This window comes from Barbatula barbatula, assembly GCF_947034865.1.
Source record: "Barbatula barbatula genome assembly, chromosome: 4".
NCBI classification, from domain to species: domain Eukaryota; kingdom Metazoa; phylum Chordata; class Actinopteri; order Cypriniformes; family Nemacheilidae; genus Barbatula; species Barbatula barbatula.
Genome location: NC_136768.1, coordinates 3,659,535 through 3,687,500, shown reverse-complemented (window position 1 = coordinate 3,687,500; position 27,966 = coordinate 3,659,535). Strand labels below are relative to the sequence as shown.

The 27,966-nt window shown below is 40.4% G+C and overlaps 1 protein-coding gene across 2 annotated transcripts; it reads left to right on the top strand.

Moving 5' to 3' along the window:
* The first annotated feature begins 1,621 nt into the window (after positions 1 to 1,621).
* Positions 1,622 to 27,966, top strand: chst11 (carbohydrate (chondroitin 4) sulfotransferase 11). Of its 2 annotated transcripts, none has more exons than XM_079454996.1 (3): positions 1,622 to 1,871; positions 17,178 to 17,263; positions 25,853 to 27,966. In XM_079454996.1, exons 1-3 carry the CDS (start codon positions 1,754 to 1,756, stop codon positions 26,705 to 26,707), a joined length of 1,059 nt encoding a protein of 352 aa, XP_079311122.1. In that variant the 5' UTR covers positions 1,622 to 1,753; the 3' UTR covers positions 26,708 to 27,966. The 2 variants fall into 2 exon arrangements, with proteins under 2 accessions (XP_079311122.1, XP_079311123.1); XM_079454997.1 differs by having other exon boundaries at positions 1,640 to 1,856; positions 25,853 to 27,959.

Here is a 27,966-nt window from a genome sequence, read left to right as displayed (position 1 = left end):
TCAATCAGTTAAAAATCATTTGTGTAGGAATGTTTACTTCTAAGTACATTTCATCTAAAATATCATTATAAAACCTGGTTGGTGGGAGAAGAAAGTTACGGGTGAAGCATTTCAATACTTATGGCATTGTCATTTCCTCCAGTGACATTAGAATACACATTAAAAGCTTTGACAAATGATCTTTAGTCAAAAGTATAACCTCATTTCACCTAATGTCCAGGCAGCATACTGACTCTAACCTGGCACACGTCCCACATCCATTCACATCTTTTAGAAAATGCTGGCAAATAGTATCTGCAATAACCACAAGCCACCCGAGACGCTTTAAAAAGGCCATTTGGCTTTTGGTGTGATCATTCAACTCATTCAAAACTCCTCTCTGCTCCCCTCACAGTCCCAGAAGACATAAACAGCATGGCCTTGTAATTCTGGGCAAATTCCCTGAGTACTTCCTCTTGGGAATGGACACCCTGAAAGTACTTTTAATCAGCAGGTCCAGGAAAATAATCTCTCATGAATTTTAAACATTTGCGCCTCACTCAGCGCTGAATGCTGAATGCGTAATTAAATTAAAGCGGCTGCTTATTGAGGAGGAAATGTTGTGGGACTTAATATCTAAAATGGTGACTTAATTTTCAATTTGAATTCAGACAATTAACACAAACGTATTTGCACCCTCGGAATCAAAGACTATGTAGAGACATGGGAACATGGTGACTATTTGCCTAAGCCAAAAAGAGCAAACAGGTTAAACCATGCGGCTACAAATTCAATGTTGGTTTCCATATTATTTACATGCATGTTGTTTGGTCTTCTTATTGCAAGAAAATTCATAAAAATTACTAGCCCTCTGTGGTATGTACAGCAATCGATTAAAATTTTAGCTAGCTTATACCGTATTCACCTTTAGCGAATTTTTGGCTTGAATCCACATGTGCTAAACATGTTCTCGTAAATGCTTTTCTCCGCCCTGATGAAAGCATGGGGGGTATATTAGGTTATACGTTACAACATCAGCATATGAAGATGGCATCAATCCAGCACCACTGCATGCATTTACTGTACATCCAAAATTTCCAATTTTATAATTTGCCACAAATGTGTTATTCAAAATGTTTACCCTGTTATCATTATTTACAACGATTAAGGTATATGTTATTTTCCCTACATGCTTTTGGTAATATAATGTTTTATTTTAAAGAAATATGAGGTTACCATGGTAATGTTTGGATAGAACAGAACATGATTATTATCGGCTCAACATTCTCATATGAAATACCCATCACTACATGCATCACACTCATTGTTTGTGGGGGTGGACAGTCGTTCCCTGGAAGCCAGCGCACATTTCTTTCATATAGTGCATGGGTCTCAAACTCAGTTCCTGGAGGGCAATAGCTCTGCACAGTTTAGCTTCTGCACAACATCTTCAGGATTACAAGACACTTCCAAACAGGTGTGGTTTAGAGCTGGTTGGCGCTAAACTGTGCAGAGCTGTGGCCCTCCAGGAACCGAGTTTGAGACCCATAATATAGTGTATATAAAGACCCCGGCAAGGGGGCGGAGTCTCCCAGCTGTAGTCTCCGGTAGTCTAGTGTGCGGAGGAAGGTAGCGCACTCCAGGGAGCTGCGCTGAGCTCATTGAGACACGGACGCAGACGGCAGCAGCGAGAGCCACCATCAGCATCAAACACAAACCCGCTGTACGGGGCTCGGCAGGCAGCCCCCGTCCCTCCGTCTCTCCGTGCCCAGCCATGAAACAGATGCTACTGGACCTCATGAGGATGAGTAGGATCTGCCGGATGGTGCTGGCCACTTGTTTAGGATCTTTTATTCTGGTCATCTTCTACTTCCAAAGTATGTTCCAACCAGGTAGGACTTCGTGATGGTTTCATTTTCGAGGCTTTGATCGGCCACCGTCGGTTTGAGATGCTCTTTTGTCTTTGACATGGTGTTGACCGCTGTTTCGGTGTGGAAGAATGTGTAATTAATAATCAATGATGTCTTTGAACAGCGCATCGATTAGCAGGGAGACTGAATGATGTACTGACTCACACCTAAGCTCCAACTGGCTACAGTCTATGTATATTCGTTCAGTTTTTTGTGTGTATTCAATGCCTGCACGATTTGGGTTTAAGGGTCCGTTGTGTTGGTTTGTGTTAGGAGGGGTGGCATTGTCTCGTGGAGCCTCTTGTCTCCCGTGGCCAGTAGCCTACAGCAGTCGCTAAAATGTTTGAGATCAAAGAGCCGACGTGCTTGTACAAACATCTATACTGTACATCAAAACATGATGGTTGGATGGGAAATGTATTTTAAGTGGATCTACAATTCAGTAATCGTGCCATGTACAACAGCATGGTTGAATATAGCTTACTATGTTGGGTATATGTGTAATACACAAATAAATACTTATTTTTTGAAGAAATATTTTCTGAATATCTTTTGAAAAGTCTATCTGTTCTTCAAAAATATTTTTTTACAATAAAAACGTTGACCGTTTGCAATATTTTATTTATTTTCCTTAACTCTTTGTGATATCACACCGACTCCATTCATCTTTATGCCCCGGAAACAGCACGCGGGTCGCGCATATAGATGTAGGATCGCGATAGATTGATGAAAGACTGATGTAGGATGTGTAATTACACCCCTTCCTTAAGACTTTTCCGTTTTGCTTAAACGAAGCATGTAGTCACCTGTTTTATGGGGATTGGCCATGCGCTGCGGATGGGAGCTCCAAACAAAGACAATGAAGAAGTGCGGTGGTGGGAAACCGACTTGGTACCGGTGGCATGCCTCCGAAAAGGGTGACTCATCGGCGTCACCAGCATGTGAAGGTTCCTAGCAGTTCGCTGGAATGCCCGTGTCATCCTCGGACGCGACCTGACGTGCCGACGCATCCGACCTGTTGCTTCATCCGCGGGATACTCGAAAAAGCTTTGGATGAGCTCATACGACATGAGCCTTTGTGCAATACGCAATAACGTGATCAGTTGCATGCCAAACGTTATGCAAACAAGCTATTTTTTGCGACATAATTGTTTAGTGGGATCATTACATTAATAAACAATTTTATTTATTGATCTTTGGAGTAGTAAATCAAATAAAATGGACAGTTCAACCCTACATAAAAATTCTGGTAACATTTGTTCACCTCATGTCGTTCATAACTTCGTATTGTTTCTTATGTTAAACACAAAATAAGATATTTTAATATTCCAGTTTCAATATACAGTGGTTTAAATAATATATTGTTCGTGTAGGTTTGAAAAGACATGAGGGTGAGAATTTTCTTTTGTTTTTGGTTGAACTAAGCCTGGTTTGATATTAGCGAAAGTGTAGGTCCCATTGCATTTTGGCAGATCACTATAACCAACGGCGTCACATTATAGAAGCATCTGTGCGAAGTCTGCATCACACATGCTTATAAACAAAGTTTAATACGACAGTCTTCATTATGTTTAACACTGACAGGTGTTTCAGTTTCCTTAATTATGTGTAAGTGTGTTTATGTGTCTATCCCTTTCTCTCACTCTGTGTGTGTGACCCGACTATGCACTCTAACCTTCAAACAAATCCTCCAGAAAACACAGGTACACAGCCGGAGTTAAGTGACATATAGCTGACCTCATATGTTTCAGGGAGTTTATGATGAACGAGGAAAAGCAAAAAGTCAATGATGTCTCTAGGAACCTCAGCACTGAGCCGAGATAGTGAAGTCTGCAACCCAGAGCTAGAGATTTGAAGACATTTGTTTAATGGTGAAATGATCTGAATTATATTGTTCTATAGTGTTTTAAAAAAAAGATTTTGTCTTTATAATGGAATTATAAGAAACATCTAAGACAAAGCTGATACATTACTGAGCAACCTCGAGGAATACAATGTTTCCCTGCACCCGGATGGAAAGGAGAAACATAAGAGACAAAGAAAAAGGGGGGTTAGAGATGAGCAGAAAGGAAACAAAGTGAGTTGTTCAAAGAGAAAGGACATATGGAATGTCTGTGGGCAGTTCAACATTCCTTAAGGGTTGGTTACTCAGGCCTGAGATGAAGACTCAGAACAGTAGACCAAAGAATCAGATAAGATCCTCTAACTCTCTGTGTCTTGCTCACTTTCCCAGCCTTTCTGCTTCGGATTCCTCCACTGCTGAGAAGCCCCGCCATTTGATCTCCATGACTGAAAGGTCATGTCAACCAGAAAGAAATGCCATCTCAAAGATCAAATCAGATATGTAGACGCGTGCGTCTCAGTTGTGAGCTCATGGTGTGTTTTTTTCAGAAGTGCATATGCAGGATATCCTGTTTGTGTGATCGGGCCAGGTGTTTACCAATCTCTACCATCAGTTTACAAACATCCACGTGCTCAATCTGCACACTGGAATTCATCTGGAGAATAAACGTTTTTGTTATGCATTTTCACATCAATAATAGTATTTGTTAACATACATTTAAAGAGATCAGTATTCTCTTTGTTTGGCTTATGCGCCAGCTAGACAGTTGTTATGGGAATAGCTTGTGCCACTGGAGCCCACCAGACTAATTTGCTTGATATCCGTGTGCCGAAACAAATTGAATTTTGCAGCTGACACACACTTACATGCACTAATTCATGCTTTTGGGCTAAAACAAATGCAAACACACACACACCTTTCATACTCGCAAATTCATCGGATATCCCAATATATTTGTATCAGAAATGTCGATTGAAGGACGCCCAGCATATCTGAAATACATGAATGACTTCCTTGTTTCATTATTTATGTCCAAAGGCACGGCTGCAGACAGACACACAAATGCTTTCTGTCTCTCTCTCTCTCGCACCCTCTCTTTCGCCCTTCCTCTCTCTCTCTCTCTCTCTCTCTCTCTCTCTCTCTCTCTCTCTCTCTCTCGGTCTGATGGTTAATTGTTAAAGTAATTCCCAGTGCCGTGCTTTACAGCCATGTGTGTGAGATAAAAGGTGTGCAGATGTTTGCGGTTTATAAGTCAGCCTATTAAGCTCATTAAGCTCAGCTTGTGCTGTCTGTAGTGGGAGGAGTTACATCTTAATGGGGGAAAATAGCAAAAGTGTCATTTGCCAGGTCCAACATCTGGATGCCAGCAACCCCCATCTCTGGGTGGAATGAAGGGATGTCTGTGCATGAACGATTTTATCTCAGACCCGAACTTTCCTTTTTTTGGAGATGGATAGTAAACAATGAAATAAATGTTATTGATTGTGACGTTGAGTTTGTGATTATTTAATAATTGTGCACAACCATGAACATTTTATTGGTGAGAAATGTCAGGACAGTGGTTCCTGTGAATACATTACTGCCCTCCTTACTATATACCTCTGTGAAAGTTACTTTAGGTTAATATAAATGCAAACAAACGCTTCACACACAAACTTGCTTTTGTATTGTTTTGTAAAACAACCTCTTTAACATAGATGTGCTGCAAACATTGATATGTTGCATCTTTTTTTATACTATGTTCTAGATTTCTATACAATAAATGTACATATCGATAATATAAACATGCCACATTTGAAAAACATTGGAGCAACAGGAGTTGGTTACATATATTTCTAGAAGGAGAAATAAAATCAGACACAAATGACGTTAGTATGTAGCATTTACATGGCTAACATAGCGCATAAAAAAACAATTAGTCTAGTCTGTGTTTATGTTGTAACTCTTAACTTTCAAATGCAGACTTCAGAATCTGAGCAGTGTGTGGCATCTTTGAGGTCTTTTCTTTGGTTCAGGAGAAAATCCTGAGAAGCAAGAGACTGTATATTTAATTGCTTAATTGGACTCAATGGTATCTTAATGCTGTCTATAAGAAACCGCTGAAACATCAAAGGGATCTCATTTGCGATCTATCTTTCCTTCAGGCATATAAAATGAGTGCACGTGTGTGTGTGTGCTCATTAGCCACTTGTCAGTGTGCCTGCTGCAGTCATTATGCAGTGCATTGGGTGTCAGTGTATGCTGAAGCCGATGTTTCGCTGGAGAATGTATTGATACAGTAAGCATTGATCTTGCTGTGTGACTGCGCAAGCACAGGCTGATAATGAGAAAAGTGGGACCCTACCAAATTCTGCCATTATTTATGCTGCTTGCCATGACGATGGGGAGAGGCCACATTTTTGGTTAGTGATGGAATGCACATGGAAACCTAATTAGGAGAAGCATTTGTGAGAATAATACGAGAGAAGTAAACTTTTTAAAGACCTACGTCAGGAGATGCCTTTATCCCGGGATCTGTTTGTGTCCTCTGAAGGTATTTAGTGGACTTCTTATGTCAAATTTAATGAGTAATGGGGAAAATGAAGCCTATTTTTGAACCAGTTAGTTTTTGACTTTTCATTACATTTGAGTGACAATTTAAAACCCCTCCGTTAGTCTCATTGTTGCAAAATATGATATTACTTATATATTGAAATTATTCTGTATCTTAATTATTGTAAATATGATATATGATAATATATAAATAATGATTTAATAAATAATTATGTAGGCCAAAATAGATTACATTTTTTATATTGATGTTTCCTTATATTGATATATTTAGTATTATTCAAATATTATTTATACCTAAGTGTAATTACTTGTAAAATATTGTAAAATATATGAATCATCTTTAATTGATTAATTTTTATTTAAAAGTATTATACAATTGTTATTTATATTTTAGTGTAAATATGAATATGCCAAAATAGATTACATTCATATTAATTATATTAAATTTATATATTAAGTATTATTAATTGCATGTTGTTTTTATGTTGCCCTCAAGGCCATCATAAATCATTATATTTTAAATGTGAAGCATAATAGAGTTTGTTGTAATAATATTCATGACATGGAATTATAAATATTTATATAGTATTTTAATTTACCACAAAACTATTGTGTCAATAGGATGATTTTGATACAATAACATTTGATACAAAGTAAATCCTATTATTGCAATGAATAAATAAGAAGTAATGAGAATCTGGGGGTTTGAGTCGTGATCTTAATAGTCCTTAAACGGCTTAACTTTCTATTGGCAAAATGCAGTTTTTGTTCTTCATAACCTTCACTTCTCTAGGAAAAGCTCAGAGGTTTTCGCATTCACACAGAGCGAGTCTGGGGAGGTGTTTAGAATTAATTACGCCTTGAAAAGTGAATCATGGTTTTTAATATGAAAACATTGTTCAAGTGTTTATGTGCGTAGGTCCGTGTGTTTGTATAGATGTGTGTTTGGCTTGTCCTGACTTTCTTTGCTTTTACAAAATGACTGTTGCTAACCAAAGGGGTGTGTTACAGTATCCATCACCATCCACCGGTGCTCAGCAAACACTAGTTATTTTACACAAGCATGTGCGTGCATGACTGTGAGCGTGTGTGTGTGCAAAGTTTGTTGCCTTATTGAAATCAGTGGCCTTTGGGCTGAAGGTAGAAGCCTATGAGAGGGGCTATGAGAAATCCAAGTGAGATGAGAAAAAACTAATTTCACAGGGTGTAATAAGCGATTACCATGGAAACAGTGTGTGTGATGTGTGTTTGGGGGGAAAGGGGTGTGAGTTTAAACAGGTGTTCACGCGTGTGGGGGGTGTGCATGCTTTTCTGTTGTGTGTGGACATGAGATCTCTCTTTTAGGAATCTCCAGTCTCCTACACAGTGCTTATGTGGTACGGCGTGTACCGCCCCACTGTCCAGCATCTCTCAGTCTGTAATTTTGTGGCGTGTGTGTATTTCTGTAACTGTCAGCACCGTATTGTCTGATGCATTGATGCTTACAAAAAAGGGAAGAGAACTTATAGCAGGAATGTATACTGAGATATTTAGAGAACAGTATAGAGTGCATGTGGAGGTGTGTGTTTGAGTGTATAGTAGTGCTGTACAAAGCTAATTGTCCCGGGTCGACAATTGACAAAGTCTGGTTATTAAGAACTTTTTTTGTCGAGTGCTATCCGACCATTTTCCTTAATGTGTTGTTTGCTTTTCCAATTAAACCAGATTCCTGCGGGGAATTTTAAAAGTGTGCCCTTGGCTGTGACATTAAGACACCCCATTAATGTGCTTCCCTGTCCATGTTGTCATGGCAACAGTCTCAGTGTCCCTTACTAGGGTTTTTGGTAAGGGGTAGCGGGTGATTTATGGGCCTGATTTTCTGTGCATGCTGCAAACAGTAATACACAACAAAGAGCCAAAATAGACTCGCTGCTCACACCGCACAGCAGTTCATTGCTTTAAACTGAATGTTCGCCGTTCATAAAGCTGATCATTCTGTCAATCTTGCCACATAAAAGGAAGCCATTGACCAAAGTCTCATCGCGTTCGAAATTGTTAATGAAAATAAGGCTCCGTTTTATGAAGCCTCACTGTTGACTGCTGTTCAGTTTTGTGGCTCTGTATTATTTCGCTGCTGTCCTTCTGAAACCCTGCATCTCCATAATTTCTGATTTTTATTTGTTGGCATAAATCATTATTATAAGTCTCCCTTTATGTTCGTCACTGGGTTTTGCAAATATCTAAGCAATAAAAAAATGGCTTGTCAACTTTGACTACACAGTAATTCATTTAGAAAGTAGCGTTTTTTCCATTGCCTGAAGAACAGCGAATTTGGACATACGAGGTCTCGGAAAGACAGTGAAGATTTGCTAAGATCTGCCATAGATGTTAACAAACATTTTAAAATTGGACAAGCTGCAGAAATGAGAAAAAAATGATCATGAAGGAGAAAGTTAATGAAAAACAATTTCCCGAACAACGACATAACTCGCTGGTTAACCACCAATGGTACGGTGCATCGTTGGGGACATTAATGTAGTTACGACTGTTTCAATGGTAGTAACTCTGTCGCCAAGTTGGTTCAGCAATCTAGTTGATGACGTTACACAAGTATTACACTACAGTATGTTTCTGGGAAAGGGGTTGTTAGATTGGTGAGCACAACTTGTGTTGTAGTACATACTGGAGTAATGGATACTCAGTTCCGCTTCGGGAGATCTTCCTTCCTGCCGAGTATAGATCCAACGCTAATAAAATGCCCATTAGAGCCTTGAAATCACTTGAAAATTACAGACGAGAGCATTAGAGTGTGGATCTCCAGAAGATGAATCTTCTCCTTACGCCACCCTGTGTGTAAGTTTCATGAGGTTGCACAATAACTCGCAAGCTTGTACACAAAAGTGTTTCGATGCTAAATGGTGCACGAATGTAAAAACAAAGGTATAACAAAGTCAGATGTTAAGCACATGTCTCACTGTGTATAGAAAACATAAATGCAGTTCACAGTATCCTCTCGTAACACTGATGAGCATTGAGTTGTTTTGACACTTTAAAAGAAAAGAGAGAGAGACTTTGTAAACAGCACAGAGGTGATGATGACAGAAGCGACACTGTTGCTGAAGTGTTGTGTGGTTTGCTCTTTGAGCATCTGGCTGACGGCTGTTTGCTTCTCCATATCTAACCAAACATTAGACCTACACCGGGTCCTTCTGATTATAGAGCTCTGAAGCTGTCGTCCCACCCGACAGAGAGGTTTAGATTCGTCATCTGTGCGTCTGAAGTTCACCGGTTGCTATTTGGTTTCCCTTCTTTGTGTTTTTGTCTATTGGTTGACCTTTCCTCATCTCGTCTCTTTTTCCCTCGCGTCCATTTCTCCACACGTTTCTTTCTCCTCTTCTCCTTTTTCTCCACTCTTTCCTCCCTTAAGGGTGTGCCGTAAAAATTTAGAGGTTTGTGGTAAAAGCACGTTTTAGAGAGGAGAAACTCTGACCTAGCATAGATATAAATAGAGACTGGAAAGTGCGGAGAATTAAAGAACATTCGTAGCTATAAATGATCTTGCCTGAACGTACACATTTCTATCTGTTTCATCTTTAAATAACACACAGTCATTTAAATGTATTGCTAACAATGATTGAGTTTTGTCAAAAGAGTAAAGGATGTTGGAAAAAATTACTAGGCACTTAAAATACCACAGCGACGGCCGTCTACACATCCCTGAAAAACAATCAAGCGTAGGGGAAGTAGTAAGGAAAGTTTGTGGCTAGAACGGACAGTGCACCCAGTCTACATTGTTTCAAAACAGGATGTTTTTTTATGTAAAACACAAAAGTACAGTAGCTATCAGTTACCAAAAGGACTACAATTCTTTAATCCAATGAAACTCACAGTGCATTCAATTTTCTTTTCATTTGGCTCACTTTATGGTCTTTTTTTAACATTCTGGAGCCCGACAGCCCCGGGGACTACTTCTAAAATGCCATTTATACTATAATATGACCGTAATTCTTTAAGTGTAACAAAACCATTTAATTTTATTGATTGATTTACATTTTAAGAGCTGCAATTTAAAGTGATTTATTGTATTTCTGGTTCGTTTTTATAAATACATAAACTGTGGCGGTACATAGATAGGGGCAGTAAATCTGGTGTGAGATAACTATGCTCAGAGAGAAGCGTTTTCATTAAAGGGTGTTTTCACACATTTATCCCAAACACTCTCTAAAACGTATTGTGCATAAACACTTTGGAGAGTTTATCAGATCCCTTATACATCATTTTATTTCCAAGAGTCCCCGGCACAAACAAACTCCAACCATCTGCCAGGCCTCCAGCTTGATGTCACACACCGGCGCTGTTAGATGTGGTTATTTACTGTGTTTCCTTACATAACTGTCCACAATGACCTGATATCAAAAGCAGAGCATAAATAAAAAAGAAATGTAATAGGGAGGTTAAAGTGAATAGTTAATGTAACTGTCAAGCCCCAAACAGGACAAAAACAATCTTTACTGATTTCGGTCACTGAGAAATAAAATGAACACCTCCAAACCAGGATACACAAATTACTACCGGGATTCATATTATTGTTATTTCATATTACGTTATTGTTGGGAATCGGGATGTGAACAATGACTGCAGAGAGGACATCAACTTTCTTTTCCTTTTTTCTTCTCTCTCTTCTTCAGCTGACACAAGCACTTGCTTTGCTTCTGACTCCGCGACTAGCTAATTTCCCACATGGGCACACAGAGCGATGCTTAGCAACGGCCTGGAAATGCTGTTGACAGCCCGCCGATAGTTTTAAGCTTTATTGCATCATCCGTGATGTCAGGGAGTGTAATGATGTACGTACGAGACTCTCGCAGGCATTTTCATCATGCGGGGAGATGTATGTAGAAAGTCCTAGACTTTAATAGGATCTCACTGGATGCCGGTTGGATCGTGTTGGTTTGACATCAGGCTTGTAAATTTACAAAGCGTGTCTGTGAAAGGTCTCCTACATTGTTTTTAAATTATGAGTTCATATCTTTCATTATGTGCAACCACCTTGCCATCATTACCTCTCAACAAAAACAAACTGTCTGTGTGTGGTCTGTAAATATGGCCGAATGTAGGCCTACTGTTTGACTGTTTCCCGTGTTGTGTTTTGATGGGTCGAGTTCTTGATTGGCAGATGGCTCTCCAGCCTGCAAATGTGTTATCACACAGCAGGGGGTTCGCGCTTCCACACACGCGGACACAAAAACACAATTCCTCTCGAACGCAAGTGACCAGCATCCGGACTTCGTTTCCAGATTTTGGAAAGTGGCTTATCTTTGTTTGTGCAAAAATAACAAAGAAACAGTGCTGTGTGTGCAGGACGTGCCCCAAACAGCAAGTCATTAGACATCAATTTGTCTGATTTTAATCTTTCCCTACTCTCATTATCCTCTTAATGAAACACTGCTGAGTGTATATTAAAGTTAAAGTGTGTAAAGAATACCTGTTAGTGCACAAATGAATGACCAAGAACTTACTCCACTAAGTGTTTACAGGTCACCTTTAAATGCATCGCCATCTTTGTTCGAAACTGAAAATTGAAGCTTACTTTACATATTTGTCTCTGTGGAATGCTTTTTCGGTGTAATCGCATCTGAGCAAATCATTACTATAGGTTACAGTTGTGCAATGGAGTAAGGTAAAGCAATGCTTTTGAAATCGTGTTTTTTATGTGCTTGCACAATAACTGCATTCTGTGTATTTTTGGTAGCATCTTGCCATACATGGTATTATCTTGACATTCCATTACGGCCCAATTTAAAGTGAAATTATTGTTTATATGTCTATGTGTTTCGGTGTGAAGCAATTTTTTTGGCCTGAGTTACAGGACAAAAGCAGATAAGCCTGCGACCACCTGCAATGCAGATCAAACCAGTCGAACCACGATGAGAGAGAGTGGGTGTACGTACTCTCACAGAGAAACAAAAACAACATTAAACTCTGACTCTCTTCCAAAACATAGTGAGATGCTTCGCTGCCTACTTCTGCCTCCTACTAAATTGAGCCCTTCCTTCTGTTTGCAGGCGAAACTCGATTTGCATTTGATTTTAGTTCCTCGTTGGCATGCTGCAAAGTCAATGGCAAATAAACACAAAGCACACGCATACATTTGATAAAATAGTCTATTTATAATTACACAACGAATAATGTTTTTCAGCACCGTTTTGGTCACAAAGCATTTTGGGATTGCTTTCTTTGCAAAAGGAAAAAGGCTAACATACTATTATATGACTTTATATATTATATTGACCAATTCTGGTCAAAACAAGGTATTTCTAAAGCCATCATAATTATGATGGCTACTTTTTAAAAAGGCACCCATCATAGCTCAAAAACGCCTTCTCCGTAGGCAGACAATTAGCATTTGAACAAAGAATATATTTGCAAGAAAAGCACACACAAGAGAGTGCATTAAAGGGACTTCGGTGATGGCCGTATCCTCGCCTGAGCGACGTGAAGTATCCGTCTCTCTTGAAGGGGACGCGTTTGTCGGGTAGTTTCAAATGTAATGCGATCTGAGGGACAATGTGGATGGATGAAGACGCCGAGGGAAGGACAAGAGGAACGAATAATGACAGCTCGGATCGCCCCAAGAGAGAGAGCGCTATTAGAGAGTGGGTGTTTGTGATAGAGTTTGTGTACATTCATTCTGTACAAGGACAGAAATTCAAAGGTGAAGATAAAAAACAACAGGTAATAGTCTGAAGGAAGAGTGAGGATAATGAAGACTCTTGCTGGGGCTGGTGGTGGTGTGTGTGTGTGTGTTTGTGGCCATGTTCAGTATGCAATTAGAGTGCTGTGTCGGCATCACGTCGCCAGGATGCTGACACACTCATAAAAAGCCTCACAAATAACACACACACACACACACACACACACACACACACACACACACACACACACACACACACACACACAGCAGACATCTAGTGAGGTATAATGCAGTTGGTAGTCATATTCACTGTTGTGTGTGTGCGCTATAAGGAAACAGTATTGCTCAGAATATCAATTCAATTCAAGGTGATGTGTGTAATTTTTGGAGCATCTATCAACAGAAATGTAAAATATGATCTCCATAGGTGTATAAAGACATTATATCATGAAGCATTACGTTTTTATTACATTAGAATGAACCATTTCTTATCTACATACACCGCGGGTCCCCTTGCATGGAATTCACCACATTGTTTCTACAGTAGGCCTAAACGGACAAACTGCTCTACAGAGCTTGTTTCGTAAATACGTTATCCCCTTCGGCAAAGAAGCAAAAAACGTGACGACATCTTGGTTCTGTGTCAGCCACCATAGTGCTTCAAAAAGAAGGGGTGGAGCGAGCCATTGGTTGCAATTTGCAACCCCTCCAATAGATGCCGCTAAAATCGCTGCATTAAGTATAATATTGATCTCAAATGTTTCTCTAGAGATAAAGCCAATATATGAAAATCAAAATACAAAGAATTGGGACAATTGACAATTATTGACATACAGTATAAATGAATTGGATAGCAATTTGAGAATTTGATGAGATATGTTTGCGTATTTTCTAAACCTCTAGAGGAGACATATGGGATCACTTTTTCTCATGAGAATCATATCCATTTGTTAAATTCCGCATTTGCTCACCCTTTCATCTCATGACTAAAGCATTTGATGTTGAAGAGATCCCATTACCGATTTTCCTTCTCACATGGTTTATCGAGGCGCTCTCGGCTGTTTAACTCTGAATCATTTCATTCATTCCGGACACACTTGATCTACAGTCTGGGAGCAGATACAGATATGACCGCTGTACAGTATTCACCCTCAAACACTCTCACATTCCCCTCTGATGAATTCGGTTTGGAGAACATGACACACACACAAACACGTATTAATAAGTGGAAAGCCAGATGTACGGGTGAAGAAACTCTTGCGGTCTTCATGCTGTGGTTTCTGACACGATCTTTCAGCTAGTTTGGAGGAAATGGAAACACTCAGACACAATAGACAACACACGTCTACACAATCTCTGTCTAGTAATTGCTAACTCTCTTTTACATCTGTAAAAGAGGATTATGGGGTTGCAACAGAAAAAAAACAATCTGACAAAAGAGCTTAAGACAGACAGATACTGACTCGAGACCAGCTCTTTCATTAGGTCATATGTACACACACACACACACACACACACACACACACACACACACACACACACACACACACACACACACACACACACACACTTAAACACACTTGTACTTCTACCATTACACAGATTTTCCATTCAGGAACTACTGATATTTTATATTTCCTAATCCTGACCCTCACAGAAATCCTTTCTGCATTTATACATTTTCAATGAAACATGATTTAGCATTTTATTAAGACTGTATTCACTATAACAGATTTTCCTATTGTAATATAATTATATTTGTCCACACACGCACACACACAAACCCTACCAAACTACTGGAGTACTGTTGTTAGGCACTAAATAAAATAAGACTTACCATAAAAAACATCTGAATCTGATATTGATTGTTAATAAATGAAAGAATAAATACATAAGAAAGGAGAAAATGCCAGAAGCTAAAGGAACAAGCAGTAAACAAACTCAGTCCACATAAACACACAATTGATTTTATCTGTTGGTGTTTAATGAAGTTAGCCTAACACATTGTAGCTATCAAGCTTAACCTAATTCAAACCATTAAAAGGTTGAAGCCTTGTTGCGTTAAATGGGAGAAATGCGATGAATGAAGAGGATTTTGAAGAAAATTATTCAGTCGTGGTTTCATATGAACGCTGGATAAACTTGATGTAAAAAGAACAGTAGACGGTTTAATCCCTCTCATCATTTAAACCAGCAAGTTTTCTGTAAAATTTGTATTTGGCTGCCAAAGTCAGATTTTACTTTCATTTGGCACTTGGTGAGTGTTCAAATGTAGTAGAAGTTACAATATATCTTTGCAACAGTAAAAGGTTTTTGTGCCATATGCACAAACGGAGCTCTGTAATCTCTGTAATCATCATAATCTTTATTCTTCCTGTACGTGGCCCTATGTGTGATTTAGTGTAATGTACGGGTTTGTCCGCTCTGAGCTGTGATACGGGAAGTGATGTGTTTTAGAGTATGTTAGACAGAGGCAGACTAATCCTCCACTAAACCATAATCCTCGGCTGATGGATGGTCGCTGTGTGTGATCATAGGCTTGGAGGAAACAAGCATGCTGGGAAAGTTTAGCGCAAGGTCATCTCAGCTGGGCTTGTTAACAAATAATCCAGTATTTATAAGTATGCATCTCTCTCTCTTCGAATGTAACCTCTGTGTTCTGTCTCATCAATAATTATCTTGTTCGCCTTTCATTTTTTATGGTTATTCTTGGGCTGCGCATTTCTCGAGGAGTTCAGAAGGATAAAACATTCCCACATCGTTTATTTAGTCCTCCGATTTCCCCCCGGATTAAATTAAACCGGGTTATTTTTCTGGCATCGGTTTCCCTGCTCTACAGATTAAAAATGGCCAGAGACTCTCATCTATCAACAGAAAGACGTTTCATCAATACCTATGGCCTACATCTTGGTATTCAGAACCCCCACCTCTAAATGGTTGGTCTCAAACAATGCCCAACTGTTTGATGAAGGGGGTTAGCACAAGGTCAGGGTGGTGTGGCACTGTCAATGGTGTTGTCAGCACAGGAAATTGGAGCAGGTGTGTTTCTAATAGCCCCCCATATAAAAACAAAAGCGTACACCTGAACACAGGTGGTGTCCATTTAGTGCATCCTCAGGTAGCGTGAACAAATACCTAACACAGGCATTTATTGTGTTTGTGGCACATTGTTTCCTGTTGTAATAGATGTAAGGATGCGACAATATAGGGGTTTCAATGGTGACTCTCTAGTAAAGGGATAGTTTCATTCATTTGAAATTCATTTACTCACCCTCATATCATTCCAAACCTGTATGACTTTCTTCTGCAGAACACAAAAGACGTTATTTGGAAAAAAGTTGAAAACCAAACAACATTGGCCCCCCCAATGGCATTTCTCAAAATATCTTCTTTTGTGTTCCACGGACGAAAGAGTCATATACAGGTTTTGATGAGAAAACCTTTATTTTGCGTGCAGTGTCCCTTTAAGAAGTCTTGTTGTGGAGTCACCAGCGAACCTGCATCCCACGCTGTGGACCCAAAACACAAACGCTAGCGACCAACATGTGTTTTTCTGGTCCGCTAATCTCTCTATTCCCATTTTAATGTCATTCTCACCCTCATTTCCACAAGTCTCTGTTTCCTTCTATTCCTCTAGCTGGATTAAACAGACATCAGACGCTCTGGGAACCGTGTAAGCTTATGGACATTAACACACTTTAAACAATGCTCTCTGTGTGTGTGTGAACACATATGAGCATTAACATAACAGAAACAAACGCTATAAGTCAAGATAATGTTACGCGGGCGCTCATAAGACTAGCCTGCTGAGAGACTAAACGTAGTACTAAATCTGTCAGTCTTAGTGCTGTGGCGTTGTGACACAGAGGTTGCTTTCATATGGCACCATTTTAGCAGTGCCGGTCATCAGCTTTCATGTAGTGTTATTTCAGCAGTGCCGGCCACTCTCAACGGACTCAGAACTGAAAACTATTACTGTCAGTTACAGCATAGAGACTGTTTGCACGCATGCGCTACCTGGCTTACATTATTTATCTATTACAACACATTACTGTTACAGACACGATATGTCAGGTGTGTGTATATGCCTGGAAAAGAGTTTTGCATGCACAAATTATTGCTTCATAACAAAACCTGCTCCTTTGGGACTGGTCGCTTCTGCTCTCCGCCCGTCTCTGATTGGCTTTTTAACTGTTCTCCTCTCTGTGTTTTGTTGCAGTCATGAGGCGCAACCCATTTGCAGTGGAGGGATGCTGTCGGAAAGGCTCAAGAAACGCCTTGCAGGACCTGTACAACCCTACACAGGTACCAGTGCGGTGGATTTGGTGTACACGCTTTTATTTGTCAGATGGCAGATGTATAATGCACCAGATTGCATTTTGCAATTTGCATAACTGTGTGCAAGATGAGTCATCATATTTCTATTTTTAGTCCATTTTACCCAGTAGAGAAAGATTTTAAATGCACAGTATAATGCTTATTTGATCGACTTTTGGGATCACACCATAATAGACACAGACTTAAAGCCACAGAACTCATATTCTGATTTAATATTATAATATAAGTCGTCTGCATTGAGGTCAGCGGGAAAGAATAACCTCTGGACCTTCGGCAGAACACCTGAGCGTGTTACTATGGAAACGCATAAGAGGCCTCTCATATCATTTCCAATGTAAAACGTGTGTTCAGAGCGCAGCTGAACGGATCCGCTCAACCACAAAGCGAGGATTGATTTCGCTTCTCTCTCTCTCTCCGTCGTTCTCACGCTCACCTTCTTGCCTGTTTCTGTCCACCTGAGCCTTTTGTGAACGATAGCACACCCAGAGATCTTTGTCGCCCGACTGACCGTCCCGTTATATGGGAAAGAAGGTGTAGCTCTAATGGTTTGCTTTCATCCTTCCCTCAAATACTCTTTCACCTTGAGACGGCTGTCAGAACGTCTTGTGCGCAAATGAAGTCGAGCTCTTGGAAATGTCAGAACACAATTTGTAGGTGGGCCTGTCTAACACCACACACACACGCAGCTGTTCTGATGTAAATTCACACGAATGAATGAATTCCATTAGGTGGATGCTAAGCCAGTATGAATAAATGTACAGTATATTTTGACTTTCCATAAGTGAGCTTTCCATATGCAAGAGCATGAATGTATGAGTGTTCCATTCATATTTCTGGAAACGTGCACCTTTTTTGGCTTTACCACTCGTGAGCCATTTGATACACAGGGAGGAAACAGAGTTGCATTGAGTTTTGAGACACTTTTACAAGGTACAGTTTGAAAGGCTGTTGCTTATCTGGTGAATTTCAATACCCCCCTCTAAACACACACACACACACACACACACACACACACACACACACACACAAGTTAAATTAAGGTGTACCAGTGAAAGTAGCCAGTCCCTGAATCAGACATAGAAACACAACACCAGAAGATTCGGTTACAGTAGTTGCGGACCCACAGAACGCAACACCCATGTGGTGTGTGTTGAGTCAGACACAGCTGATGTGTGCATTTAATAGACCCCAACCGTGTATGTACACAACGTGTATGTGATGTCATCGTGAACATTTCACCAACAATCTCAAACACTCACAGCGTGCTGTAAAATCATTCTCCTCGCTATCGAGATGCCATTTTTCTAACACCTCTTTTATTACTCCACCAGGAATAGTGACAGGTCCTAAAACTATTACACAGAGATTATTATAGCAGATTACTCTCTCTCGCTCTCTCAGTGGCCGTTCGTCCTGAGTAAAGCTCTTTATTCGGGCTGTAATGTGCCTCTTTTCGGCTTTTACTGATCCCGCTGTGTAATGAAACTCCTGCTCGATCGCTGAATAATTCCACTTTGTTGTTAGTTTTACCATCTCGGCCCTAACAAGGACCCCAGGAGATTTGTTGCTTAGTTTTACATATGGCGGTGCTTGGAATTTCAATTTGCGTGATAATAAAAATGACTGCGAGATAAAGTTACTCGGTGCCTTTTAATTTGGCTTGTTTAGACTCAATGTATTGTGTTATAAAACTTATGGTCTTTGAAGGAGTGCATTGTGGGAAACACAAAACAAGCCCTGTTCCAAAAACCCACTGAGCTGTCTTGCAATGTGAATAACGCCTCAGCCGTTGGCTGAATATTTTGACAGGATTTGTCACAATATATTTCAAGATTCAAGTTCAAAGTGTTGCCTTATAATTTGTCCAAAGCGTAATTATGTTGCAAATATAAACTGTAGTGACTAAACATAGCACAAAAAAGTGGCGTCTAAATAGGTAGCTCGGAAGGTTTTGTAACAAAGGTGATGCTTCATTGATATCAAACTGCAAGCTTTCTACAGAAATGAATTATCCAGATATCAAAGGCCTGTCCTACACATCAGCGAGAGAGGCATCATGGGAATTTACAAAACTGACCAAGAGCGCCATTGCCCTTGTCATATCTCACTATATTTAAGGCTCCTCTGTCCTTCTCCATTAAGCACGGATGTTTGATTTCTTCACAACGTGTGTGTGATGGCTAGCACCTGAGGGGAGCACACACCCCGTATGTCAAAAACAATTACACAAATAAGCCGCCGATGCAAGATCAAACAGGCCTAGATATACCTTATCAAACTGTATCAGACACACAAACCAGCAAACCGAGGAAACACATAGTCATCGCTTTCTCATCTCTCTGTCGCAACACCAGACTGCCTCCAAATCACGTTGGTTGGCCTTTAAAAATCCATGCTTTCACATATTCAGATTGTGTTGGATGCTCACAGACATGAGGTTTGATCTGGCTGGGCTGGACTTTATTTGCGGTGTATTTAAATGTTCCTGTTGCAGGTTTTCCCTTAAGTGAATACGTAAATCAATAACTTAAATGAATTGTAAATTAAAATTGTAAACATTTAATTCTATATTAAAATGACATAAAAATGTTAAATTATTCTGGAAATTCAACTCAAGAGATTCTGAAACTTTGTCTTGAAAATGAGAAAAAAGGCAAAACTATAATAACCCCTAATAAGAAACGCCAGGAAATATTAGTTTTATGTCTAGCGGAGCCTAGAATTTGAATAATCATGTTGATCAACTTCCTTGATGTCTTTTTGGCTTGTTTAGACTCGATGTGTTGTGTTGACAAATATACAAACACAAAACATGAGCTAAATAAAAATGTTTTATTTTCAATTCAAAATATTTGAAAACACAAACAAACTGAAAAGCAAAACTTGAACAACCCGGCTTTGTGCGTTTAAGGAATCTGGTGAAAGTTTATGCAGCCTTTCATTACGTTGAACTCCTCGCAGGAGATCTATAATCATAGCATCACATGTCTTCTGTTTCTCTCAACACACACACACAGCTCTGCTATTAGTTTGTGAACCCACTGAACTGAGCGCCTCTATGTCATCCGTCTCTATAACTCACTCTAAGATGCTTTTCAGGTGCGAGAGGTGGAAAATCACCGGCTTGACACGAGTTCCCAGGATCTCTCACTCTCTCTCTCTTTTTCCTGTCACCTCCTCCCTCCCTCGCTTCCTCTCGTCCTCTCCCTCTGAGTCTCTTTCTTTCTTTCTTTCTCCCGCTCGCTCGTGTTTTTGTTTGTTTTTCTCTAGGCAGGTTTTGCGGGTGTGTGGGTTGAGGTAAAAGGGTGTGTGTCCGTACATGCTACTCGTGTGTGTCTAATATCAGTCGCAGGTCTGTTCTAATAGGGCCCCGATGCACGTTCAGGGCCAAAACGAAGCTAAATGAAACCAATAAAACGCAAATAACCGAGATGTGTGTCTAGTAGAGCAAAAGAAACAAGCTTATTAGCATGTTAACGAAAATACTAGAGTTAAAATATGAGAGCATGGAGCTGTGAAATGAATAATCATCTGGAGATGGGAAAATTTGATGAGAAATGTTTAAGTTCATATTGAAAAATTCAATAACTTTTGGTTACAGTCAAATCTGAGCTCCGTTTATGGCATTGTTAAGATCTCTTCTAAAACTGTAATGGAGATTTGTGAGATTCATGGGTTTCTTTTTCCCAAGAGAAATAGAGATTCAAAGAGATTTATGCTAAAGTTTCAACTCATTGATGTCTAGGAGAAATAGATATATTAGAGATCTCAATGTCGTAAATTATTCAGTTCTTCAGGACACGCAGCATAATTTCCCCCACGCTTTTTTGTAACCTGTCAATGCAGCATAAGTATCTCTCTCTCTCTCTCTCTCTCTCTCTGTGTTTATGTGCATGCCCGGGCAGGAGAAAGGGCACATTGGCGGTGTTGGTCAGTAGCAGTGGAAACTTCCAGGGCCTTTCACTCTCTAAACACTCTGTTCACTGTGTTACGAATCATCGTATCACCAGAACGGACTGCTTGGAAGAGCATCTGCTCACCAAGATACACAATTCGAGATCTCATTCATTCATACCGCTAAGTGTAGGATGAGTAACTCATGTTACTCCCTAAAGTTGATACATAGGCCTATGGGTGTGTTCAGTACTTCAAACAGAAATCTACAGAGCACAGGAATTGGATTACATAAATGATCATCGTGTTGATGCAACACTCGAATGACATCATATACAACGGCGTACACGAGGTCATTGTGCTGTGTGGCCCCGCGACCGGAAAAGTTGCATCAGCTCGGAAAAGTTGATCCCGTGTTCGAGATCAGTGCTGGCATCCTCCCTCTCTCTCTCCTCCTCTCATTGACACCAGATCAATTTGACTGCGGCAGCACTAAATCAAGCCCGCCGCTTTAACAGATAGACAACAGATCTGTCAAGCGCGAGGAGACCAGACGCACAAGGACACCTTTATAGGGACACGCGCGTACGGGACATCCACAGAGCACACAGTGGTATTAACTGTCTCGCAGTGCGGCATTCAGAGACTTGGCATCCCGTTCGGTGTTTATAGAGCAAACACAGACAGCTCAAAGTAGCGCAGTGCTCAGCTGGGCTCGCTGTCCGATCGCAACCGCAGCTGCTCACCGGGCATGAGTCATCATCGCCACGGCAACGGCGCGAGTATAGCGCAAGCACGATAAGCATCGACTTTCCGTGCTGGAGCAGTTTTCCTCGAGTTTCCTGAGAGCTTGAGTTTCTGTGTAGACTTCAATTGAAATGAATGAAGTGCTTTTCAAGGGCATGTTCAAAATAGCACACTCTTACTATTTATGTAATATGCATTTTATCTAGGTTTTTTCTTCATAACCGAATTTAAAAGAGGTTTATTCTGATTTATTTATGCCATACATTAAACAGGAAGGATAATACAGTCATTGAGATGAAGCAAGACCACCAGATCACCAGTGTTTTATTGCGTTATACTGTCTGGTTGGCGGTATATTCATTCCTACATAGTGCGTATTATTTTTGCATTTAAATTATCAATATATTTCTTAAATAATGTAATGTAAAATATATGATATAATCAACAGTCAACACAGCCTAATCAAATCAGAACATTTCACCCCCCGTCCCCATCTGTTCGCTTTATTGCAGATTTCAGAATCAGATTTATTCCTCGAGTTAAACTTCACACCTTTGAGTGTGCTAATCTCACACGGTCTGAGTTTATAGAAATGGATTATAAATCTCAGCACGGGGAAAGACGGAAGGAAGTAGAAGAAAAGGGGGGGGGGGGGGGCGACGTTCTTTAATTATTCATCTTTCGTTTAGAAGAGCAGGGGTCCGAGGTAATCACGGTCACAGGGTCAACTCATAAGCTCCATCACGACCCAGAATGAGTCTCCCAGAAAGCCCAAAATTTACAGTGCGTTGTAAGCGCTCTCGAACCCAAAGCAGGGTTTAGAATTTTTTATATTTATGCTTTTTCCTCGGGTGCTGTTTGTGTTTGGTATTAGCGGCGTTTTGAAGCCTATTTCAGGAGAGTCATGTACACCGAATGTCTTTGGTGTAACACGCACACAAACACATTCAATGCTTTGTTGTAACATATTGACTAATACCAGGGGCTGCTGCCAGCTGTGCTTTTCAGAGCATGTTTATCAAATCAAATTATAGCAACAGAACAATGTATTTAAAAGCGTATTGTGAAACAAATTTTTAATCACACATTTTAATTTACCATGTGTGTTGATATTCGTGCCATAGAACAGTGACGCATCCCTGTGCGTCTCCTCATAAGTAAAATGGATGAATAAACTTGTGCAGGAAGGTTTAACTGTTAATGGGAAAGGTTATGGGACAAAAAGAAGGGGAAAGGCTCTGGTATGATTTGCATTTGTTTGTGTTTCTGTGCGGTGCATTGGCAGTATAAGGCGAATGGAATCTAATTGCAGAGGAGGGAAGGTTGCCGAGCGTTTTGGAATGTCTTTGCTTTTGGCATCTACCGACAAAGCACCATGTGAACATTTGTAATGCTGAATGACAGAAACATGTTATGACAGGTGGTTACCCAAAGTAAAAGGTGTGTGTGCTGAAAGGCAACTCACTCGAGAACTAGTTCGACCACCTTAAGATGTCACGCACAACTAGTAGATTTCTTTTGATGGTCCAAAATGTTCTGACCGCATTAGATAATGACCAGCTATAGCATGGATACCTGCAGTGGTCTTTTAGTGCTAGAGAAAAGAACCCATCAAATCTTAATTGACCTCACATTCACCTTTTTATCGCTATTCACCTCCATTTCTACCCCTCATGACCTAATTTCCCCTCTCTTTACCCCTGTATAATAGAGTGGAGAGCCAGTATCAGCTCAAGCTTTTATCTTAAAGTTTTCTATTACCCAAGTCCTTATGTCTTTGAAGGCACTGGAATGGACGCTATATCATTAGCTATATACGTATGCTTCCCAGAAATGCTCTCAGTGTTTTGAAATGACTCTCTGCTGATGAGAGCTGTGGGTACAGCGATGGTCATTTTAAGAAGAGAGAGATTATTCAATTAAGATCATGATTCATTATCTTCAACGGACGAGATGGAGAACCGCTGCTCGATACACCTCCTCTGTGTAAATGAAAAGAGGTCGTGCATCCAAAAATGAAAAGCTGCAGAAATATTACAAAATCTAATGAGATTACTGTTAACGATAAATTATAAATCTTTAAAATAAACGTTTCTGTGTATACTTCATGATGGTGTAAATAATCGTGTCTTCTTCAGAGTTCATTTTATTTTCACCGTTATAGTAGTGTTATCAATATTATCTTTTATTTTCATATTGTATGTCAATTTTAGTTCATTGTTTAGTCATTTTGTCATGTGCTTTTGTAATTTTTCTTTTATTTGTTGTATAAGATTAATTGAGCTTTTATTTAATTTAAGTTAATACATTTAGTGACCTTCCTTTATATCAGGTTATTGTAGTTAAAATATTCAGGCCAATTTTGATTTGATTTCAATAAACAGAAATGTATAGTAGCCTTGGTCTTCCTAGAGCTCATAGGTTTCTGTCCCCAATCTCTTTCACCTCATGTAAAACATGCTTCCCGATGTCTCCTATTTTGTGCCACAGAAAAAACGACATCATATCGAGAGTAAATTATGACAGAAATATTGTTTGATTGAGTAAGCTCATGTTCTGTATCTGCTGAGACAGGGTTTGGTTTTTCTTATCAAATCATCTGCCGTGAGGGCGACAAATGGCGCTTTATAATAACAATGTAATAAACTGTCAGTACAGATACTGGCCAAAAAACCTCTGGGAAAATTCCACTGGAACAGAGCGCCCAAACTGACGAGAGTGGGTGTGTAGAGAGAGAGAGAGAGAGAAAGAGAGAGAGAGAGAGAGAGAGAGAGTGGGTGGGTGGGCGTGGGTTTGACTAATGATTTTGGAGCCGTGTATGTGCGCTTCATTCTTTTTCAACATTAGATTGCATCCAGCATGCACAAACTTGAAACGCAGTCAAACCTGTCGAGTTAGAAAATAAAAGTCGATAAACTCAAACTTGAAATGTAATTTAAGATGTGACCTTCACCGCACAAACATCAATATTGCTCGTTTTATTAAAACGCCACCGTTCTATTCCTCATCGGGTCTGAGAATTAAGTTAAGTCTATGAGTGGAAAACCTCTTGAAGTGATGCTAAATTCTGCATTGTTAGTCTGCATAAATTCACCACTGACCTGTAAGGCTGACCTTTCATTTTTGGCATCTATTGAGGAGACTGACGGAAGAGTCGACACAACACGGCAAAATTCCCTTCGGGCAGTTAGCAGAACTTTCACAAGTCTCGGGTTTGTTTGATGTGGCGAGATGCTGCTTTTCTTATGGAGTGTCAGGAGTTTAGGCTTTTAAAATCGCTCTTAAATGTGACAACAATACAAAGCACAGCTTCCAAAATGCCCTCGTTCGCAGACACCCACTCCATAAACACGGCTTCACAGGGACGAGTGTTACGGTATACTGGTGAAAAATAGATGTGGTGGACTTTCACTGTTGCACCGGAAAAAATAAACTAGCTGACGCTAAATTTAGGTGCTACACACATAAGTGTGTGTGGGAAGCACAATGAATTCAACATGCAATGCATTCCGATGGAGTTTGATGTTCGACGCTATGATAACAACATGCTATTATACTAAGCAGACAACTACAATTTAAACCAACTGCAATTATTAATTACCAATTATTAGTTGGTATTTTACAAAAAAAGATCTCTCTGCCATCTTGGACAAATGTTTCTGCACAATACTGCATAACCGTGTGGCCAAATTTATCGCAATCTGATCCCACAGGACTTTATAATTCGTCAATTTGAAATGTTGTGTCATGTTTTCTATTATTTTGCACTTTATTAAAACACACCAACACTAATATAAGTACGATGCTACAAAATGAAACACTCCAACCTAAAAATCAGATCACAGCAGACACACAATAAATATTTTCCTGTAAGGTTTTGATGTTAAAATAACTTCTCGATCCTTTCTTCCCCAGGCCGAGTTCTCCGCGGCAGCGGTGTTGCATCAGGCCCGGCGAGATCAGGTAGTGGACACATGCCGCGCCCACAGCGCGTCCAGTCGCAAGAGACGTGTCTTGACCCCCAATGACCTCAAACACCTGGTGGTGGATGAGGAGCACGAGCTCATCTACTGCTACGTGCCAAAAGTGGCCTGCACCAACTGGAAGAGGGTCATGATGGTGCTGAGTGGCCGGGGGAAGTACAGCGACCCCATGGAGATTCCGTCCAACGAGGCCCACGTCCCCTCCAATCTCAAGACCCTCAACCAGTACAGCATCCCTGAAATCAACCATCGCCTCAAGAGCTACCTCAAGTTCCTCTTCGTGCGCGAGCCCTTCGAGAGGTTGGTTTCTGCTTACCGCAACAAGTTCACGCTGCGCTACAACACCTCCTTTCACAAGCGCTATGGGACGAAGATCGTGAGGCGCTACCGTAAGAACGCCACGGCCGAGGCGCTGCAGAGCGGCACCGACGTCAAGTTCCAAGAATTTGCAGATTACCTGGTGGACCCGACGACGCAAAGAGAAGCTCCGCTGAACGAACACTGGCAGACGGTTTACTCACTTTGCCACCCCTGCCACATCCACTACGACCTGGTGGGCAAATACGAGAGTCTGGAAGAAGACGCCAACTACGTGTTGAAGCTGGCGGGGGTGGGTGACTCGTTGCGCTTCCCGACGTTCGCCAAATCCACCCGCACCACCGACCAAATGGCAGCTATGTTTTTCAACAACATCAGTTCGTGGCAGCAGGGTCAACTTTACCAACTTTACAAACTGGACTTTCTAATGTTCAACTACTCCACTCCCAGCTACCTGAAACTGCAATAAACACGAACACGGTTGCGCGCACATGCACGGCGCTCTGGACGCATTGGTGCCATGGGAAAAAGACAGTGGCAGTCTCCACACAGGCGGGGGATCGACCAAACACGAAATGTAAAATTGTATTTATATCCGCATGGACGGTGGCTTTATTTCGAGAAAATCAAGGAGCTGTCGGTCAACTGCGAATATGGGACAAGTGGGAAGTATTATTTGCAGATTTCTTCGGAGACTGAGGTCTTATGAAGTCCTATATCCTGATATGTTTGTCCAATGAACTGTAAAAGTGCAAGGTCCTATTCCCAAACATCAAAAGCAATACGACCGATTCCGAGCCGTTCCTGCTCAACCGGTTTATCTATTAATATACTCGACCAGCCACCCTTACTATTGAAGTTAATAGAAAGGAGCGCCTCGAGAACTTACAACGTAATATATAATAAAAATTCCCACTTCTAATTTAGTGTTCCCTTTGGAAGTTCCCTACGCCTCTCACTTCACTCCCATTTTTTTAGATGGCCTTTGTATGTGTGTATTTATACTGTGCATATTTAAAGCAAGGCTTTGTATGCACACTAAAATAAGAATGACAAAAAAGGCACTGAATCGTGCCTTGCTGGAGGGGCGTGCCCAAATGTGATTGACAGGCAGCGTCTCACCCCACCGGGGGACGCATCCGTAGCGGGAGGTCGCAGGGGTGGAAGCTTCTCACAAGCCCTCCTTCCTCTGTCGATTCTCAGTAAATCTAAGGAGTACGGTTGTTTTATTTTGTTTATGTTTGTTGTCTTCTGAGAAAGTGGCTGCGAGCAGCACAATGTAATATTATTTGAATGATTGTGTGTGAAATAGAGATTTAATATTTTGTTTGCAGGGACGGAAAGCAGCTTAGAGGTAGAGATTTGATAAGATTACATTTTCAAAATGTTTTGCCTCTCATGCGAAGCAATTGCAGAGATACCTCGCTGGTTGTTTTGGGAGGGGTGTACGAAAACGGGCCGGACTTGGTTTTCTGAGCCGTTCTGTGTAAATTTCACACAGTGGTGTGTGTTTGAGTAAGAGAGAGAGAGAGAGAGAGAGAGAGAGAGAGACAATTTTGGCAAATGTGTTCCTTTCTTTGGATGATTGATGATGTACAATATCTTTCTCTAAAGTAGTTCGAAGGAAATTTCTTTAATTCATTTAATAAGATGTCGTTTTACTATTTTATTCGCTTTGACGTTGCATTTAATTATTAAATGCCTTATCCTCATAAGCACGTGATCCTC

Coding starts and splice junctions, on each gene's coding strand:
- chst11 (XM_079454996.1), top strand. CDS start 1,754: ATGAAACAGATGCTACTGGACCTCATGAGGATGAGTAGGATCTGCCGG. Junction 1,872..17,177: donor CCAAAGTATGTTCCAACCAG/GTAGGACTTCGT, acceptor GTTTTGTTGCAG/TCATGAGGCGCAACCCATTT. Junction 17,264..25,852: donor ACCTGTACAACCCTACACAG/GTACCAGTGCGG, acceptor TTTCTTCCCCAG/GCCGAGTTCTCCGCGGCAGC.